Source organism: Seriola dumerili, unplaced genomic scaffold (genome assembly GCF_002260705.1).
Source record: "Seriola dumerili isolate Sdu_G_001 unplaced genomic scaffold, Sdu_1.0 BDQW01000290.1, whole genome shotgun sequence".
In the NCBI taxonomy this organism is placed as follows: domain Eukaryota; kingdom Metazoa; phylum Chordata; class Actinopteri; order Carangiformes; family Carangidae; genus Seriola; species Seriola dumerili.
In genome coordinates this window covers 1,183,329-1,204,437 of record NW_019174545.1, presented here as the reverse complement: position 1 = coordinate 1,204,437, position 21,109 = coordinate 1,183,329, and the positions used below count along the sequence as shown (strand labels likewise).

At 40.6% G+C, this 21,109-nt stretch overlaps 1 protein-coding gene across 1 annotated transcript in view; it reads right to left on the bottom strand.

Moving 5' to 3' along the window:
- unc5c (unc-5 netrin receptor C) overlaps nt 1-21,109 on the bottom strand; it is a 185,909-nt gene that overhangs the window by 51,366 nt on the left and 113,434 nt on the right. The window contains exon 4 of the mRNA XM_022757609.1: nt 11,702-11,805. Within this exon, the coding sequence (XP_022613330.1) occupies nt 11,702-11,805 (104 nt within the window). The remainder of the gene's footprint in view (nt 1-11,701; nt 11,806-21,109) is intronic.

Genomic DNA, 21,109 nt, shown 5'->3' with positions numbered 1-21,109 from the left:
CAGAGAAAAACAGGAAACCAAGGGCAGAGACATCCAAAGAGTTGTGGTATTGAATTTGCTTAACCAATAATTGCCAACAAATCTGACTATGTCCTGACAGACAGTTCAATAACATTACATTGCCAGGTGAAAAGTACAACACAGCCAGTGAGCAGGTTAGCTAGAAAAGATGTTTTAAATGTGAGGCAAATGCATTCAGCTTAAGCCTGATTATATTTTGATCACTTTGATCCTAAAATATATTCAGTTTCAATATTCACAAGTCCAATATTTCACCATAGTCCAACATTTGTTATAATGATTACAATTTAGGGCAATTTTTGTGGTAAAAGAAGTCAAATGAATTTCAATTACTGTAACAAAAGTCCAGGTGCCACTTAAGTACAGACTGCAATAATGTTCTTAATTTATTTCTCTACCTGACTCTTTGGCTGGATTTTTAAAACAAATTACAGATCACTGAGACTATACCTAATATGATTCCAGAGGCTTGTTAATGCGAATTGGTAAGGTCAAGCTTTGGAGTGAGAGCAGCGAGGCATCGAGACAACCAGGTGAAAGGAAGGTAGATGAGTTGGCACTTGGAGCTCAGGGAGTAACGCTATTCCCCAACTGTGGGACTATAGTGACCTCCTCGTGTAAAGTTTTTTATCAGTGATCAGTCAGTGAAATACAAAAAGAATAAGTTGGAAATTAATCATTTGCCAAATTAAATTTCATAAAATCTTTTTTTTCCCCCTCATAGCCAAAACTGTACATACAAGTCAGTGCTTCCTAAATCTGAGAACCAAATCTGATGATAGAAAACAAGAAAAACAGAGAATGTACAGAAAAAAATATATAAATGAATAAACAAACAGTAAACAGAAAACCACTCAGACTTAGAGCTCTAAGGATGAAAATGTATTGGGGCTGTGATAGCAGCAGTGGTAACTGAAGGGGGGGGGGGTTACAGAGATGACAGTTTTGGGTGAGAGTGTTAGGGGACGGAAAGCTGAAATGAGACCCTGGGCTCAAATCATTAGAGGAAGAGGCAAGACGAAAAACATCCAAATCCACTCAACAGCTCAGACACGTCAGGGGAACATTTCCCCAAACAGACGCTGACCCAGTAACAGCTGGAATCAGAATCAACACCTCAAATATCACAGAGGAACAGTTCAAAAGGGAAACTCTTTCTGCTTGTGGTAGAGGGACTGAAAGTGAGGAAATGAAAAGATTAAACTTGTTCTCCTCTCTTTAATATAGCATGCTGTACTTTTTGTTGTTGTCTAATCTGCAAGCCCAGAATGTCACGTGGCAATATTTGCTGTGGAGGTATTTCACAGCACACACACTTCACGAGAGCTAGATAAAATCTGGTGACACTGATGCAAGCTGTCAGATTATGCAAACGCAGAACTGTCAAGTGGTTGATTTATTAAAGTATAATGCATAACTATTGATATTTCTTCGCAGATTCTAATTCATATTCCCGGCAATCATTTGAATGCACGAAAAACAGAAGTGGATCGTCTCACAATATATCTAATAAACTCCCCATTTCAAAATACTGAGAAAATTTTGGCGATTACACTACGACTTCTACACCCCTAATAAAAATTATTGAGTTTCTTTAAGTCTTTAAAAGCAGTGTGTTGCCTGACTGACTTTCCTGGTTTGCTGTGAGCCAGTGTTGAAATGATTGACAGGTTGTTAAATTATAGAACAGCCCTGTGCATGGTTACGGGTCAGTGCGGTGAGAGTGTTGAAGCCCTCTGTATCTGTGTCTCTGGTGCTTTCTTTATTTCTCTGGACAGTGATGTATTTTGCCTTTCCTGCTGAACCCTCTAGTTCACTAAGTACTTTAACATCACTAATGGCAACAACAGAAGACGGAGAGAGGAGGAGGGAAAGGAAGGTGAAGAAAGAGAGAGAGCGAGAGAGAGAGAGAGAGAGAGAGAGAGAGAGAGAAAGAGAGAGAGGCAAAGTGGCAGAGACAAAGGGAAAGAAATAAAGAAGAACGTAACAGTGGGGTTAAAATGAGAGCGATGGGAGAGTGCACAAAAAGACACCACAGGACACAGACTGCTATAGAGAATTTAAGTGTTTTAGCATTATGACCTAAGAACACCTGTAATGTCTGACTCATCCGTGAGTGAATGCTTTTCTGGCAGGTTGCACCATCTGCCTTTGCTTCATTTTTCCCTGTGCAGACATTTATTGTGTATGTACTGTAATTACAGTAAACAATTCCCAATTTCTTGAGGTTATGCACACGACCCCAACAAATTGGATTCTACATGAACTGAATCAGAGGCGGCAGCAAGTTACAAAATAAAAACAAAATGTGTATGTGAATGCATGCATGCATATACAGAATCTGTTGTAAGTCAGTACTTTTATAACACATAGTTGTGTATGTGTAAAGGTATTTATGGGCATGTTTAGTTTTAATGTGTGTGTGTGTGTGTGTGTGTGTGTGTGTGTGTGTGTGTGTGTGTGTGTGTGTGTGTGTGTGTGTCAAAACTGATTCACTCCACAGTGTAGGAGTGCTGATGACACTCCATAATCATTAAAGCATGAAGAGGCTCTGAGCTGATTGGGGGCATGCTAATCCTTTTTAATTGACTCTCCAGCTCTCCAGTGTTATTAAAACCACCCAATAACAAAATCAGCTTTGCTTTATTAGCTGGGTCAGCTGAACTATTGGAGACCTCCCTGTTTGTTAGTGTATCATTTTGTTGAAGGATGTATAGTGTAAAGTATAAGGTGTCTATGGTAAACAAAAAAAATGGACACACAGAAAACATAAAGAGGTAGTAGGCGTACCTCTGCTGGGAAGTTTTTTATTCTAAACAACAGCCCCGTTTGAATTCCATTCAGACCGGTAAATTCTACAGTACATGATTTATGTCCAATGCTAAATTTCAGTGCAAATGCAGGAAATTTTATGTAGTAAGAGGACAGAGGTTGAGGTGATGAAGGGGTGTGTAGTGCACTTGATTTTGACACAAGAGATGATCGTTTTTAAAATATTTAAACCATGACAATGATATTTATCTAAGAATGTTAGTTGCCTAACCTTATCCATGCCTTGTGTGGATAATGTAGGAAAAATCATTAAAAAAAATTGGATGTCTGCAGAGTTGGTCTTTTTGGTGAGTGAGCTGGACAACCAGCTGCTAGCATTTCCTTTTGCTACATGCAAATGTTTGAAGAGTTTATATGAACAAACGCAGATATTTTACTATATGAAGCTGAATGTGATCAGGCATGGAAAATAACAAGATTCATTAACCAGCACTGGCCAATACTGCATCTTTGAACACACAATTTTACGTAGCTGTGCATCAAACTGCGGCAGTGATTTGACAGTTTTTACTTCCAAACGGACAGCAGACGCCATCATGAGCAGCATATTCTCTCTTTATGGTTCCCTACTGAACTACAGGCGCATCTTTATCTCTAAGTGCTGTACATCGGCCTCTGCCAGGTCACACTTAAGTAGCCTATACAGCCGTCTACCTTTGAAAGAATTATGCTTCTGAAATCAGCAAAGCATCAATAGCACCAAGTGCTTCTTGGCAGAGTGTTTGATAAGCTAATGTTTCAATACAATTCCAGGGTGTAAGCAGTATTGTGGTTAATACAACTCAGCAGAAACGTACTCATATTTGATTGTATACCACCGAACACATCTTACATAGTGTTAGAGGCCTGAATCATAGAAATGATGGGTTTTACAATCAGACAGCAGAGGATCACATATCATTTACATATTCTCTGCTCCACAAAGATGAGACGATCATCATCTGATAATGTTCTGTTATCAACACGGTCAAATTTATAAAACTATTAATTGCACTGACAATGACCTCCTTTAGTAACTCACTGAAGACTACTTAACTGAATAGTGATGTAAGTGAAAAGCAATTAATTGGTAGCAATTATTCAAAGCCCTGCCTTATTAAACTTTTTCAGTCTTGGTCCCAAATGAGGAATTTACTGTCCCAATTGCTCTAGTAGTTAAGAATATAAAATTATATCACAACTCTTGCCAGTAGTAGGACTGAGAACAATTTCAAGGTGCTAAATTGTTTCATAAATGAGTTTCTAATATGTTCTTTGTATTATTATAGTACACATATATGGAAATACAAAGACACCTTTTATAGATGTTACAGGCTTTTGTGCACAACTTTACAAATGTTTTGTGATCCTAAAAGACTTACAAGGTCTAACAACGTATAAAAGTTGACAGAACAGAACAGAGTTTTGTTATTTGACACTGTCACACCCTGCGTCAAAACACTGTGTCCATTCATCCATGACAACACTGTCAGGACTGCCGAGGGCAGCGCGGGTAGCTGCCTGACAATGCAGTACACTCTACACTGTCATGTCACCATCAATCCACAGCTTTGTCTCAGAGCTGTGTCAAGAAAGACAGGGGGCGTGAAGAAGACTGAGAGGCAGCGATAGTGACAGAAAGAGAAAGTGAAAAAAGACAGAGAGGGAGAAGAGTCAACAGAAGGAAGTGACAAAAAATGAAAAAACAGAAATTGAAGCGGAAAATGAGTGAAAACTGTCAACAAATAGACATTAATGTAAAAAAAAAAAAAAAAAAAAAAAAGGGTCAGCATTTCAACACCAGCACATTTGGAACTCCTTCCATGTCTGCCAGGAAGACATAAAAAAAACGGTTAATTGCAAAGGCAGACTATCCTGTAGTTTTTGTGAGGCTTTGAATAGGTAATGAGAGAGGAGAGAGGAGGCTCTCCTAATTTGGGAGGTGTGGAGAGAAACACCTTCATTATCTCCTAGCCTCATACTTCTGAGTCAAGAACCCACTCAACCCCTCTCCATGCCGCACACCCAAAGAACAAAGCCCTCGTTTCAAAAAGACTCAAACCTCAGACCACAGAGAACTAAAACTACATATGATCACTGGTCTGCACACTTCCTGTCCTCTCTGAGGAGGGAAGGAAATAATACAGGTTGAGTCATCAGTTAAGAAACAAAACACAGGGCAACTATATGTAATTAGATGCTTCCCTCTTTCAATTTTGATTGAAAGTTTCCTTAAACGGCCTTGATGATGGTTGAATGTACCCTAAGCGTTTACAGTTACAGTCACTGTGAGGGCTGAAATATCAAAACTCTTCCCCCTGTGTGAGAAAGCTAAGATATGGGTGTAGTGTTTTTATAAAAAGCAGTTCCAGATATAATTTGCAAACATTGCATGCACTCTGAAATCAGCATTATACATGAAAAAATGAAGAAAGGCAGAGAGAAAGAAAAAAAGAATGATTTTTAGTATGCTTTGTGCAAATATTTTGCAAACAAAATATATTTGAGTCTCTCAGTCTAGACAGAAGCAGCGATTGGAACCGTATGGTACTGAACTGAGAAAACGAGTTACAGATACACTGATTTTATGACTGTATAAAGACACACACACACACAGAGGTCAACAGAATAAAATAGTGAGGAAATCTGATAGCTGCTGCTGAGGTTCTGCAATGGAAAATTCACATTTCGGATGCAGTTCTGCACAGTCTGCTGGCTTTGGAGAGGGATCTGACTAATGCCTGAATTTACTGACATGGCTTATCACTGGATGAACAGCCTCCCAAGGCTCCTAAAATCACAGCTTACACTGGATGTATATATTTTTGTCCATCCTCTCCTCGTGTGTGTATGGAAGTGTGACACTATCTCTTTGAAAATACAAAGTAGTTATAAAAGACTGCACTGCTATCCCGTATGAGAAGTGAATGACTCAAAGGAGATAAAGGATACTGTATGTGTGTTTATGTGTGTGTCCATCCATGTGTCTGTGTACAATCATCATTAGATAATGATCATAATCCCTGTCTACATCTCCTATGTGCAACCACAATACATTTACAACCAAAACAACACAAAAGCTGCTCCTCCTCATCTGTCCCATTTGTAAATTACTCTGCAGTAGATAGACCATCGCAACAGCATTTTAATAATCTTAACACCATTTCAATAATTCACCTAGGCAGTAGGAATAAAAAAGAGATTGCTGACTAATCTGTGGATTACGGTGATGATTTCTGACAGAGGTTGAGGATAAAGGTAAAATGTGATGGGAGATGAGCCGTGGGGCTTACTATCCTAGCTCAAAGAGGATTAAGGTAAGGATCTATTGGGGAAGCAGCATTACATAAAATTGTTTTGTGCACATACACACACACACACACACACATAAACACACAGGTACACACGTTACATACACATGTGTTTCTCTGAGGAAGGGCCAGGATGAAAATGGCTTTAATCCTTCTGGTGCTGTGGTCACAACATTTTGTAAAGCTAAGGAAAGATCTCATGCTTTATTTGACATTACACATTCTATCTATAGACCTTCTCTATCCCTACATGTTCATTCAATTCTTTTTATTCAGATATACAGAAGAAAACCCCCCCAAAAAAAAGCCATTCATACTGTCCACGAGCCTCACAGATATTTATTTCACTAGATAAAAGACGGATTTCGGGTATATTCAGAACTTAAGAGTTTATCCTGTGGTATTTGACAAATACGTTTCTGAGGCACAGAGGGACAATGAGCTCCAGTGAGATCCGTAACCAGTTTAAAACTAAAGGAATACAATAGTTGTGCTTCTATCTCTGGACACAGGAAGACAGCATGTCTTTTTTGTCACTTTAATTCGCACTGTCATCCTCACTGTCCATTTAAGGCTCTCCACTGGCACCAATGTTATAACCTCCAGACAGATTCTGCTGGTAAACGTCATCATATGACACATTAACAATAGTGACTGCAGGGACCGAAATGTACTGTTTGTGTGTGTGTCTGTGTCTGTGGTTGTGTACAGTATACTGTATGAGTGTGAGAGTGAGGAAGCCGTTAGCGTTTTGGCCACACCACATCACTGATTCCTTCTGACAGAAAAGTCTGTGATGATTTGCATCACACACTGAGACACGCCCATACACGCACGCACGCACACACACACACACACACACACACACACACACACACACACACACACACACAAATACATACACACCGGTAATTACACAAATGCAAATGTCTAGACTTATTCAATACTGGTTAACATAGAAAGCCATTCAAAAAAATGACATCTTTGGTCACTGCAGGAGAGGTTAGAGACCGTGTGTGTGTGTGTGTGTGTATATGTGTGTGTGTGTGTGTGTGTGTGTGTGTTTGTGAGAGAGAGAGTGAGAGAGAGAGAGAGAGAGAGAGAGAGAGAGAGAGAGAGATAGAGAGAGAGAGAGAGAGTGAGAGAGAGAGAGAGAGAGAGAGAGAGAGAGAGAGATAGAGAGAGAGAGAGAGAGAGAGAAAGGGGGAGAGAGAAAGAGGTGAAAGTAGAAAGACTGTGCCTCCTGGACTCACATACACACACATTTGTGCACCATGTATGTGAGTATGCATGCTCTGCCTGAGGGTAAACATCTCTTTTAGACTGCTGCCTATGGTCAGCTATGTAACAGCAACCTTGGAGCTGGCAGCTGGATGTGTATCTTGCTCAAGGACACTTGACAGGCCAAATGTCAGGAAATGCTGGCTGATATGACGCTCGGAGCTTGAATCCAAATCTCATATATGAAGGACAATCCCCCAACGACACCCTGTTGCAAAAGCAATGAAATGTTATTGTTAATTTATTGTGATGTACATATATTAAACCTCTCTAGAAAACTGTAGGTCTCTGACTTTACTTATAATTTATCTTCTGAAGTGAAAGACTTCACTCACACAGATAATATATAGGTTGATCATAAGCCATTATCCAAGTGAATAACTTGCACTAATTTAGGGTGTGGATTGAGTGGTTAAGAATGTGACAGGAACTTGACCAGGCTCCAGACACATATCCTGTTACTGTCTGACTTTGTGCATGTTTGTGTGTGTATGTGTGTGTACGTTAGGGATACACACGCGGAGGGCCTGTCACCACACACTGATGTGTTTATTTCACTGCAGCTGGGGTAATCACTCACACACAGAGACAGACGCAGACAGGCAAACACACAAATATTCAAATAGACACCCAGAGTTACACAACACACACACACACACACACTGAGAAATCCATAACCGCACCTGTTACGCACAGTCCACTGTGCTCTGCCTGGCCCCTGGGGTCACTCTTACTCTTTGGATTTCAAGATAAAATGTATTTTTACAGTCAGACTGCTGCCTCTATGTCCCAATGAACCTCCCAACATGTGTAGGAAAAAATACACAATCAAGTGGGCTCAGAACTAAGTCAAGTTTCTTAATTTCAATGGGTGATTCCACCATCTTGACTAGTGTGGACGACCTTGAGCCACAAAAGTACTTCATAATTATAAAAAGTTTGCAAAAAAACCTCCAAAAACTAGGCTAATACACATTAAAAATGGATCAAACTACAAATGGTTTCATTGAAAGTGAGGGGCTGCACTTACTGCAAGTTCTCTGAATTCATTGCCTGTGTCCATAAACTCTTTCCTGTTGAACTGCTGAACCCTCCCCTGCTGAATCCAATAGCCTTCCATCAGCTTTTAAAGGCTTTCTATCACGGTCTAAAAAGAGATTTAGATGTTTCTACAGGATTTCACAATGCCTCAAATTGTGTCTCTCATGAGCTTTATATTGAAAGAGAGAAAAAAAAAACATGTAGGTAGAGGAAGTTGACTGATGACAAGAGCAGCACTGTCAGAGGAACGAGAAAAGGAAATAATGGTGAATTGGTCGGTGTCTCCACGTTTTCCTTGCAATGTCGAATTGGTTTGACCCCGGCCTCTCAAGGCTAACAGTTGTGCAGCCGTTAAAATGATCCTTGGCTAATCTGTCCCGTAGTCTACCTCTTGTCATGCTTTAGTGTGTGTGTGTGTGTGTGTGTGTGTGTGTGTGTGTGTGTGTGTGTGTGTGTGTGTGTGTAGGCTGCATCTGCAAATGTATCTTTGTAAATGTATGGAGAAACATCTGTGCGTAGGTTGCCATGTGTATGTTATACAGATGTTAGATGCATATGAAAGTAAAATGTGTGTGTGTGTGTGTGTGTGTTTGGAGAGTAAAGGCTTTGGTGCGGCATGTTGACAGCCACGTGATGCCAGCTGGGCATTACGATGTGGGTGTCACATATCAGGGCACCGACCCTATCACACTGTCAACTTTACAACAGTCATCAACTGGTCGACACGGTAACCGCTACCACTAATATTAGAACGTTTTTAGGGAGGTCACAGGACAGCAACAAGGAGAGCTGTCAATCAAAAGAAAAAGAAAAAAAGAGGAGATTGTCGGCAGGTGTGTGTGTGTGTGTGTGTGTGTGTGTGTGTGTGTGTGTGTGCGTGTGTGTGTGTGTGTGTGTGTGTGTATGTAAGAGCTAGAAAAACAAGGAGGAACGATGAAATAGAGAATGGGCATGATAAGAACAAAGGAATAGAAAGTCAGAAGAGATAAAAAAATAAAATAAAAAAAATATTCAGGGCTACAACCTGAGGTCATCAGCAGGTTTTAAACCTAAATCCCTCTAATCAGCTTCAGCAGACAGGGCAGACAGACCAATCCATTTGCCCTGAGATCCCATTATGACAGGAGAGAGGAATGGAAAAGGTAGCAAATTGAACAGAGTGGAAAAATAGCTCTGAGTGTCTGTGTGTTATAGTGTGTGTGTGTGTGTGTGTGCGCGCGTGCACATTTTGTTTATGAGCATACCTGTGTGTGTGAATGTGCTGTGTTCAAACAGGTGTCACAATAAAATGCAGTAAGAAAATAGATAAGGCAGGAGGAGTAATGAGCAATTCAAGAGACTCCATGTTTGTGTGTTTAAGTCTCTGCAGCTCCTACTGTTGAACTGATGTCACAATTCAACCTATTTATTTGCTTTACTTCCCTCAAAAGAAGAATTAGGGATTTCTACAAGTGAAAGAGCAAGATCACTGTTATTCCCTACCACTCCTCCTTCTGTCTCATTCTCTATCTGCTCCACCTTCGTCACTGCCATTTCCCCCACACGCACTCTCCCTCACTTTGTATGCTGGTCTGTCTGAGTGCCTCCCTCGCCGCCTCTCCTTCACTTTCGCTCTCCCCCCTCTCTCTCAGGGGAGCTGTGTACTTAGGTGCAATTGAAAACGACTATCAAACCCCGAGGAGCGAAACCTGATTCAGAGACTCCTTATCCGGTAGCGCAGCCCTCTCTCCAAGTGCGGTGCTGCTCTTCCCCAGTGACCAACTAAATGAAATTATGTCTTTTTATCCATTCAGGTGGGAACGCAGCCAGATGAAACCAGCAAAGAACAATCTGAATTGTAAATGACATTCTTCACAATAGTTAAGGCCCTCGGGGAGTGGAAGTGACATGTGTGGCTCTTCCAAAGTGGATGTTTACTGTGCAACGTGTTTGATGAGTGAATAACACGTCAATGTGCTGACAATGTACTTGAGGCATAAAATATTATCGTACATCAAGGGGAATAGAGTTGTGGTAGTGTGAGAATGTGTTTACCACACTTTTATTCACATGTACATACTTAAATTCACACCTGTTCAAATTACTAGCATGGGTAGCAATCTCTGACCTTGGGCAAGGCTGAACTTACTGCTTAAATGGCAAAACCACTGCTGTGCTCACTGTAATACTTATGTCATATGTGCAAGTGTAATTTTCCCCTCAAGTCAAGTTAACCAATTGAGATCACCTCTTCTTTGTTTCCTCTTTACCTGCAACTGTATTCACATCAGTTCAGTTTTCAACAATATGTGTATGTTTGCTATTGAAAACGAACATAACAGTATTTTTCAGTCCTTTGAAGGGAAGCAGGAAATCTACTTTCATTAATTATGCTCATTATTTTCAGCAAAGCTCAGGTACAGTAGGAGAGTGAGCATTGGAAATAACATAGGAATGTAGGTTAAACCCTCTGCAGTCGCTGAAATTTCTTCATGTAACTTGTGCTGCAACTCAAATTGGCTCACTGGGGACATTTAAGTCTAAGTTTAAACTTTGTATCTTTCGATCAATGTTGCCTCAGTGCGGCAGAGCTCTTCAAGCAACAGCCAGTCAAAACAGGATTCAGGACCCTGTGACAATTCAATACAAATGTTGATGTGCTGTGTAAAACAATGACTTATGTTTCTGAAAACACCTCAGAAAATATTTAAAAATAAGACAAATTAAATTAATTTATGCCAATCTTTAATTAGTTTTCCATTTAACACTGGCCTTGCTTGTATCAAGGTTCCATAATTTAAATTTGCTACAGTAATTAGGTCAAAATTATTTTAGTTTTTAGATATTGCGTCTGATCAGCTTTTAGTTAAAAGAAAATAAACAAACAAACAAACAAACAAACAAAAGGCTATTTAACAAAAGAGTCAGGATACATTTTCATTCAGCACAACCTTCAACCACTGACTGCAGACTGTAAAAGCGTGCATGCGCCCACCAAACTGCTCTGTTCTGCTGTCTGTCATTCACAGTTCCAGGCAATTTCAGAGAGTGTCAAGATTTTCTGTGGCACTTTGAAGTTATTTCCACTTGATGATTTCTATTTTTATATTTTGTTTTTTAACATCTCCTGTTGTCTTTATTTTGCCATTGCGTCTCCTCTGTCACTCCCTCGTTCAGCTCCGGCAGTCCTCTCCCCTCATCTCACATCTTACTTTGTATTTACCTCAGGTGGAGGTTAACGATAATGTTGCACATACCTCAGCAGCTGGTATGCCCTCTGGAGGGCGACACTGTAGCAGCACTTCCTGCTCCAGAGATACTTCCTTTCCCAAGGGTTCCTGTTCGAATGACTTCTTCAGGTCTGAGGAGACAAAGAGAGACAAGAAACTGAATAACTGCACTAAAGGAGGTTATAATATGAACCAGAGAGCGTGTGACAGTTTTTTTTTTTTTTTTTGGCAGTTTTGGAAATGCATCCGCTTGCTTGATTTTCAGACAGAAGTCAAGTATGATAACATTATTTCTGTCTTTAAAACACAGTTGTTGAGGTATTCTTCATAGTAATGACATTGTACTGTTACATAACACACAGCAGCGAAGCCACTAATTATATCAAAAGAGAAAGAGTCTCAATAGAGAGCAGAGGTGGCCATTTTGCAAGACATCCTATGATTCAGCAGCTAGGGAGACCATTTTGGAGATGCTGCCATGTCATTGTAAACCAGCCTCATTACCTCATTTCCACGGCAACAATCACACAGTAATTACGGAGTTGTGGTTGAAGTCAGCCATGCATATGTTGCCTTCTCCCGCTCTCCTGTCACTTTAGAGATGTACACAACAAGGAAAAACACTTAGCTGTATATTCTTAGACTCAGCTAATGCTCACACTGGGGTACGCATGCACACAGGCGCACGCACACGTACACGCACACACACAGCTGATCAAGGTATTAAGTGCTTTAGCTGCTTCACACACTAAACACAGGCAGCTTTGTTGCATGCTTGCCCCTCAATCACTATGCACAATATTTAACCTTGCTTTCATTCCATATAGACTTGCCAGAGTTCGGGGATCTCAAGCAGGCCAAAGACAATAAATGATTCACACTAATGGTCCACATGCTGTGATAAATGACAGCATTACAAAGCAGCATGGAATGCACCGCCATTTCTTTCACTGAATGTTTCAGAAAGGGCTCAGCTGTTTTCATTTTGAAGAAAAATTGCTCACAGTAGCAGACTTAAAGACAATTAGCCAGACATTTAAATAAGAACAACAGAGGACGGAAAGACAAAACACAAGGGGACGGAGAGAAGGCATCAAATGATGTGAATGAAAGTACAAAAATCCTTGTGGGTGGATGGATGAATGGACGGATGAAGGACAGTTTTGTTTAACTGATCATTGCGCGGAATATATTTTTCTCTGCATCTTTGTCTCTCTCACTGTCACTTTCCCCCCACATAGTTTGACACAAGAGACTGAACTGTATTCATTTGGGAGAGCTTCAAAAGGGGCAACAACGCCAATATAAACAGCTGTTTATATTGGAGTCTTTTTCTGTAACTTTCTGAGTGAGTTTCTTTCACTACACTATAAACTTTCTGCCAATCTCCCTCTGTCTAGTTTTACCCCTGACACTGTAATCTTCTTTATCATTCCGTTTTTCAACCTAACTTTGTCCTTCTCTAGCTTGACTGATTTCATGTAGTGGATAGAGTTAAAAACATAAATCACTGCTTTTCTGTGAACCCGCCTACTCTGCCGTCTTACAGTATACTGTATGTATGTATGGCTATATTGGCACTGAGAACACATGTTAAAATAATTAGACTGCAACAGAAAAAAAGACTATAAAACAAACTGTAACTTGAGAGGGGTGGCAGTGTTGCATGACTTAGCAGGTGACTTTATTTATGGTGCTGATCAGAAAGTGTAATGGATTTCTATAGAAGAACATATAAGCAAGAGAAAAATACAAATGATAATAATCCCTGGAAGGATCTGTAAATTGCCTTTTTGTATCTATGCATACAGTAATACAGTAATACATCTGTGTGAGTATTTATGACTGCATGTAGATACATAAAAATATTTTCATACACATGTGAACAGATGTGTGAACGGACACACATGTGTGTTTGTGTCAAATATCCTGAATTTAATGTCAGCAGGTGACCATGGTGCATAACACTGGCTACATAGCTGAAAAGTGATGTGTGTATTTTACAGTGATATCTCGTGGTTTGTTGGTATGGAAGCATTAACAGCACTATTTTAGTTTTGGGGACATATTGATTGAATCTGGCACAAATGCTGAAGTTTTTCACTTTGAAGAGTTAGAGAGTCACTTTGTTAGTTTGTGAAGGGCAGCTGCAACCATGGACGACAAATCCTCTGTCCTTTAGTTTTTTAAAACCATACAGAAAACTTTCATGGGAGGGCACTCTGTGTGTCTGTGTGTGTGTGTGTGTGTGTGTGTGTGAGAGAGAGAGAGAGAAAGAGAGGAAGAGCGTGTGTGTGTGTTATCCTTGTGTCCTTTTACTCTCCTGGTTCCCAGGTGTACTCTTAATCACCTTATCCGTCAGCTGTGGTACACCATTTGTGGACACACACAGACACAGGCACTCACTAGACAGAGCGTTTTTTTTAAGCTGAACCGGTCGAGTCTGTCTCACTCTCTCTGTATTTTATCAGGACAGTCACCTTACAGTGGCCTACACATATAGAAAGTGGCAGAGTGAAAGAGAAGGAGAGGTAAAAAGGATGGGGGGGGGGGGGGTTTCGTTTCTTGGTGTGTGTTTGTCTTGCCTTGATTCTTAGGTTCCCCGGCATGTCATGCTCTTTGTTTTTCAGAGAGCAGAACATCTGGCCGCGTTCCGTTCAAGAGTCATGGGGACGTTGGTTGAGGTAAGAATTCGGGAGCAACCTGGGGGAAATGTGGTTCTTAAACGTTGTTTGATCAGGTAGTGGGTAGTAAATGATAGTGGTTTGCAGCGTCGAGATTCTTCGCCTAGTCAGTGGTGCCACGCGTGAATAATAGCATGGGTGACGCCTAGGGCCCAAAGCGCCGCCAGGGGTAGAAAGGATCAAGAGGGGATCGGTAGAGGTGATGTGAGAAATTCAGTGCATATGGCGAGTGAGTATACGATTGGCGTCGAGGCATTGAAGAAGCACTCGAGGGCGAATATACAGCAGAAAGAAGAGAGCGCAGCATACAGAAGAATGTGGATAGAGATATATAGACATCACATCTAAGCTGATGAAGCAGAGACACTTAGGCTATTATACCTTCACTATCAGAGAGTCATCATCCCTGCTTGGTATATTGACTTACTATATCCAGCATTCTATGTTCTGTGCGACTGATACTACCATCCCACAAGGTCTTCTTTTCAATATACTGCAAACCTCACTTCACGTTAATCATGCCACGCTTCGATCGCTCAGGGTTCGAACTCATATTATCCTTCGTATCAATTCTCTCTCTCGCTTTCTAGTGTGGTAATAATTCATCTATTTTCGTTCTCGCACTAGTGGTTTGTTAATTAGATGTAACTGGGGAAGAGATGACTTCTCCCTGAGGCTGTGCGCGAGTGTACGCGTATTTATAAACGAGGTGATATAATTCGCCATTATACATCAGTATAGATACCAGTCATATATATTTGTGTGTCCCTCTGTCGGCGCCTTGTGGCACTGAAATAGATATCAAGACCAAAATGCGTCCAGGTAGGAGAAATGGTTGGTGAATCCACATCATATATGCTGACTACGGGGGGAATGACCATTTACTATTGGCTACGATTTGTACTCTAGATGAGTTTGAGATGAGTGTTCGTGAGCGCAAGGTAGTGAGCACTCGCCGATATGGAGAATGTGAGGTTATCAGTGGTATTGTTAAGCTGATTTCTGTGGTCATGAAAGGTGCTTAGCGCGCATTTAAGATAGATAGGAGCATCATTAGGTATATAGAGAGCATGAGTGTTTTTCACATAAATTTGAGATAGAATAAATTCTGCAGAGAGACACGAAACTGGTGGAGTGAATGAAATAAACTATCGATGGGTTTTTAGAAAGCAGTAAAAAGACAATAGAGAAACTAGCTTCATGCGCTACACTGTGTAAATTACTTTGGCTCGCTCGTTTTAAGTGTCTGACATTGATTTAGGATATAAAGAGGAGAGGATATTGTGTACAGATGCAACTTGCAGCTGATTGTCAATCCTTCTGCCTTTCTCTTGGCTTGACTCCTCTTTGACATGCCTCCTTCTTCCACTTGTGTCTCACACTCCTTGTCTCGCACATCTCTCTTGTGGGAATTGTTGTCAGATGATTCAACCACATAGCTAGATAGATAGGTGCCAAGATGAAATCAAGTTCCTTGACTATAGTGGGTACTAGTGCTGGTGTCTTAACTGATAAACACATACTTATAGATTCTTGTAATTGACACAGTTTGGTTGTATCACACTCGTAGGTCATCTGAGACTGGTAGAGCGTAACTATGGAGTGGTAGTACATACTCAGTTGGCATTAGTGACCGCCTATCAGTTGTTAAGTTGCGGTTATGACCCTAATCCTGTACTTTGATGGTAATCAGCAGAAACGCAAGTGTTCTAGGTGACATGACTAAATTAACTAAAGCTTTCCATTATGAGGACGCTGCGTGTTGTATCTCAAATTGTACAGCACAAACAGCAGAGAATTTCATATATGCTAAAGAATTACGCCCATGCCCGAAGTTGCTGTGTGTGGATGTCCTCATGGCAGTGACGAAAAAATTGTAGCTAATAGAATTTAAGATGAAGAGAACAAAGAATTCACAATAGGTAATGACACACTATGAGCGAGAAAGTGCCTTAATATATCGAAAGATTTTTGAATGTCTACAAGAAGATCAGGAGTGGCATTGTCATGTTGTTTCCGCTGATCCAAGTTATAGGCTCTACCATGTTGCTTTGTGTAAATGTACTATGAAGTATCTCCCTTGTTCTGCACATGTAGTTGTAGATTGGTAAAGTGTTTTCTTACAGGTCAGTGACGTCCGCACACAGTGGCTCATAGCACTTGATCGAGTAGGAGCGTAGTATGAAATGCAATCTTAGCTCAGCTCGAGACTCTTGATATGAACCAGGCAGTACCGATATGTTGTTGGCCATGATTGATGGCAATACAGATGGGGAGTGTATTACAACTACGCGAGTTTATCATTAACATTCATGCTACATGTCCCTGTTACGGAACGGTGTGGTCTATAGAGTAAAAATAGGATGGCATTTGGATAGTTAGTCAAATCATTGTTCGTGGCACAGCATTTGTGTGTGCATATGTTAGATCTACTTGCGTATGCGAGCTGAAACGCCAGCAGATACGAGCTACATAGACATTGAGAGGCAAGACACAGGGCCTGCCACTTGAACCCCATCGACGATGATCATGCTAACTGCTGTGTAGTGATCGCGATTGGACAACAGCCTTTAAGATCCCTCCAAATTCTCCAGAAACACTTCCCACTAAATCGAATGAGGTTTACTGTCAACGGCAAATATATAATCATCCTACATAATCAAGATCCACCGTGTACAGCTGTTTATTCGGTCTGGAATGAGAGTTATGTAAGATGTTCCACGAGTAAGCTACAGTTAATACTGACCTGAGGCTTAAGATAACTTATGATATACGTTAATACCATACTCAAGTCATTGCCGTGTTGGAGGGTAGTGGAATCAGCACTACTACAGAGAGCATGATTGGTTCATTTATGGGAGTGATCAACCCAAAAGCGTTTAGCCGTCTAGATAAATCGCACCACATGGCTACCGCACACAACGCAGAGCGACCACATGCTACATGGGCAATACGGAGGGACCAAAGAGAGAATGATGGAGACAGAGAGATACGTGTCACAAGCGAGAAAATACATATCAGGAGATGGAAGGCAAACAAGCAAGGCACAAACATACATACCACAGGAGACACAACCACCACGACAGGCAAATAGTAAGATATCCACAAGGGGGAGAATATGGAAAACAGAACAGACAGACAGACAGACAGTAACAGAACGGAACACACACCACACACCACAGTTGAGACACACACTTATCTAACTAAACGACGTAACACAACACACACACAACACACACAAACACACACTACACACACACACACACACACACAGTCGAACACACACACACATAACACACACACACACACTACACACCTACCACAAATAATATGGAAAAAAACAAACTAGCATGTGCAAGGAAAGAGAATGAGGAAGTGATTGAAGGGATGAGACACAGTTTTCTACATGCCATGCCAATGTCCAGGAACAATTTCCTGGTTTAATTAGTGAGGAAGATATGGAAAGAGGTAGTTGGCTGTGAGAGTTGATTTCCATAAAAGATTTGAGAAATGAAATTAAAGGAATTAAAGCAAACTGCTTCGGGGGATGAGCAGACAACATCACCGACACCACAACCAGCACACACTCACAGCTCACACACACACACACACACAACACAACACACACACACACACACACACACACACACAACACACATCACAGCATAATACTCACACATAGTGCTAAGCTGGGGGCTCTTGACGGACAAATCACCACGTTTGTGGCAGAAGTGCTGCGGCTATGTGACACTGTGTGTGTGTTGAGACGAAAAGAGATGGAATAGTAGAACATTGTGTACTCACACGACACCAGGGCGACCTTACGAACTCACCTCAATGGAGTGGTTGTTCGTTTTGTGTGGTGTGTTGTGTGTGGCTGTGCTGGATACATCTGTGTGTGTCACGTCTGTAGTGTGTGCTGTGTGTTTTATTGACTGCATTGATGCAAATATGTGCCCAGGGGAAAATATGTGCACAGGACGAGAGGGAACGCTGTTTGTCATATTCAATTCCACTGACCCCACGTTCACTCCCAACACTCAGATAACACTATCCATGATTCATAAAATATAAACAAAACGGCAAAGATAATTCACTAACAACTTTTGTAATTGTACCACAGAGGTTAGATAATAGTTAACAGCAGAGGGCAACCTTATAAAAGTGTTCTCGTCCAGCTTGAACTAACATATCCTATATATATAGCCACAATAGCGGCTGTCAAGCATCTATTCATGCCTCTTCTTTGCATAAACCCTTCCAATTCTCTCTGCGCCTCATCGCTCCACTCCTTCTCTGTCATTGCTCAGCCTCCTTCTCCCCCGTCTAAACTTCTTCCTGCTCACTAAAATTGTTATTATGTTTTGGTTAGTTGTTGCCTCAGGCAGCCTCTACATAGCCACATTTCGCAAGCAATATCCAAAATGGGTGTATTTGGCCTGCATGCTACCCATAGCCAAATCATAACGGTTTCCCCTGGTATGAGTTGCTCAAGCAAAAAGAGCAACGTGAGATGCTCAGAAGAAAAAAGCGAGGAAACTCTCCGTCTAGTCTAAGAGAGGATAATTGGCGACAGTAAGTTTCCTCATGATAGTATGCAATGGAAACAATCAGGAGCTCTGGTCTTAGAAAAAACATACTAAGTGATTGTAAGCTGATTAAAGCACACAAGAGGGTAAGATAATTATTAATAAGCAAAAAGAAAAAGGATACTCGTAAATTGTAACTGATTTCGATAATTTAAAACACATTTATAATTAAATGATAGAAAAATCACGGTTGTAAAACAATTGAAACAGTTCTCCGTATTCAGCTAAGTATATATATAATGATGAGGTGAAACTGTTTTGCTTTCTGCTTTGTCTCAATAAAAAAAGTCTTGACAACGGTGCATGCGCCAAAGCCAAAGACATTTAGTGCTTAGTAGGCCTTGGTTCGTTACGGGCGTCTTCAAATGCAAAAATTAGCAAAAAAATATGAGAGAAATGACACCGTATAAACTGTGACCTCAAGTGTCAGAGTCAGTTTTCAGTGTGTAGTTACAGAAGGACGTCATTTCTTCTAAGTGGACTTTGGGGAGTCTCTTTCCAACTTAGACCAGTTTTCACTGAACTCTCCACCTATGTCATTTCAGCACTTCAAACCTGTGATCCAGCTCAGACTCATGAGGTCTTTTCCATCTCACAGTCAAGTAATACAACTTGATTCGCTGACACAGCTTGGACATCTGGAGTGACAACATTCCTCTGGATCATAGTCTTGTAAAATGTCATTAAGGATGGCAAATGGCCTCAAGTGCCTGCACACTTAAACAGTAAATAACAAAGGAAGGCAATGCAACTATTGTAATACTGTTTCACTTAACTTTTCAGTATGGTCAGTCAAATATCTTTGTTACTTTAATATACATTAGAATTGGCAAATTCAGGTTTGCAAAAAACAGAAAGAGCTATGAGTTGTTGTGCAACTTTCTGTTGAAAAGACAATATTCATTTCGTCAATTTTATTTACATAGCACCAACCACAAAAGCATGTTATCTCAGGCATCACTTTTCAAATGAAGAGCACACTACTAAAGTACCAGCGCCTCTTAAGTACGAAAAGATTTAATCTAAAAAAGATGATTTACACTTTCACAACCTTTAGACAATATCTCGAAATATCTCAAGCCTCTGATGATGTATTATCATAAAATAAAATTATGTTCGCTTTTATTTAAACAACGATCCAATTCCTATTTCTTGTTCTTCTTTTGTTTTAACCTTTTGACTTGTACACCTGCCATTTGGTTTTAGGGAGATGCATTCAGCTGCTCCATGAATCATTTATGTTCTCTCTAAAGACAATGTTCGCACTCAACTAAACATTCTACAACAACAAACATAATATGGATTGATATACATTGTATATTGTGTTATTTTTTCACACACTTGGCATTTAAGAAAGTGACTTAAGTTCTGTGTCACTAAACTCAACACTGTGGCTTACCACTTTAACACGATAAGAGGTACACTACAGCAGCCTGTGACATCTGGGAAAAATCTCAGTGGCTTAAGCAATGGATGAAGGCCAGTCAGTAACCACATATACCACACATTCACATTAACACAGACACACACACAGGCACACACACAGCACGCACAAACACACACTACATCTCTATGGTTCCTCACTATAAAAATGTTTATTCAGTGTTTGTGGCCACCATGACGTCTCTTCTAAAAGCGCAGACACAAGACTCTCTTGATGAGTCATCCAGAGAAAAAGCACTGAAGGTTTTCCACTCAATGTCAGGGTGACTGCAGACGGATAAACGAGCACAGTCCTTTTTGGTTCATATCTATACTGATTTTGCATATTCAATGAATAAAACTTGCTACTGCCATTGCCCATTTCATTGCCAAAAAGGTCAAATGTCATTTGAGCTGTGGTTGTTGCAGAATTTGGTTTATGAGCTTGCTGAGCAAGTTTTCATACCACGACAGGCGGGTAAGCGTCATTGCAGTTGTTTCCAGTTGCTGGTTTACCAAATGATGGGTCTAATGTTGTAAGCCACGTGCAAGGTTTACAGCCTTAATGAGTGTGGAAAGAGTTTTGTTTTTGCTTAAAATGCTTAAATCTAACACAAGAATCACTGTCGAGCCGTGGTTTTCTGGTGTAAATTATCCCATGGATTGAAGGAAAAACTAAATACATGGCAGCTGAAAGGGGACATTGCATCACAAACAAAACAGACGAAAATTCACCTAAA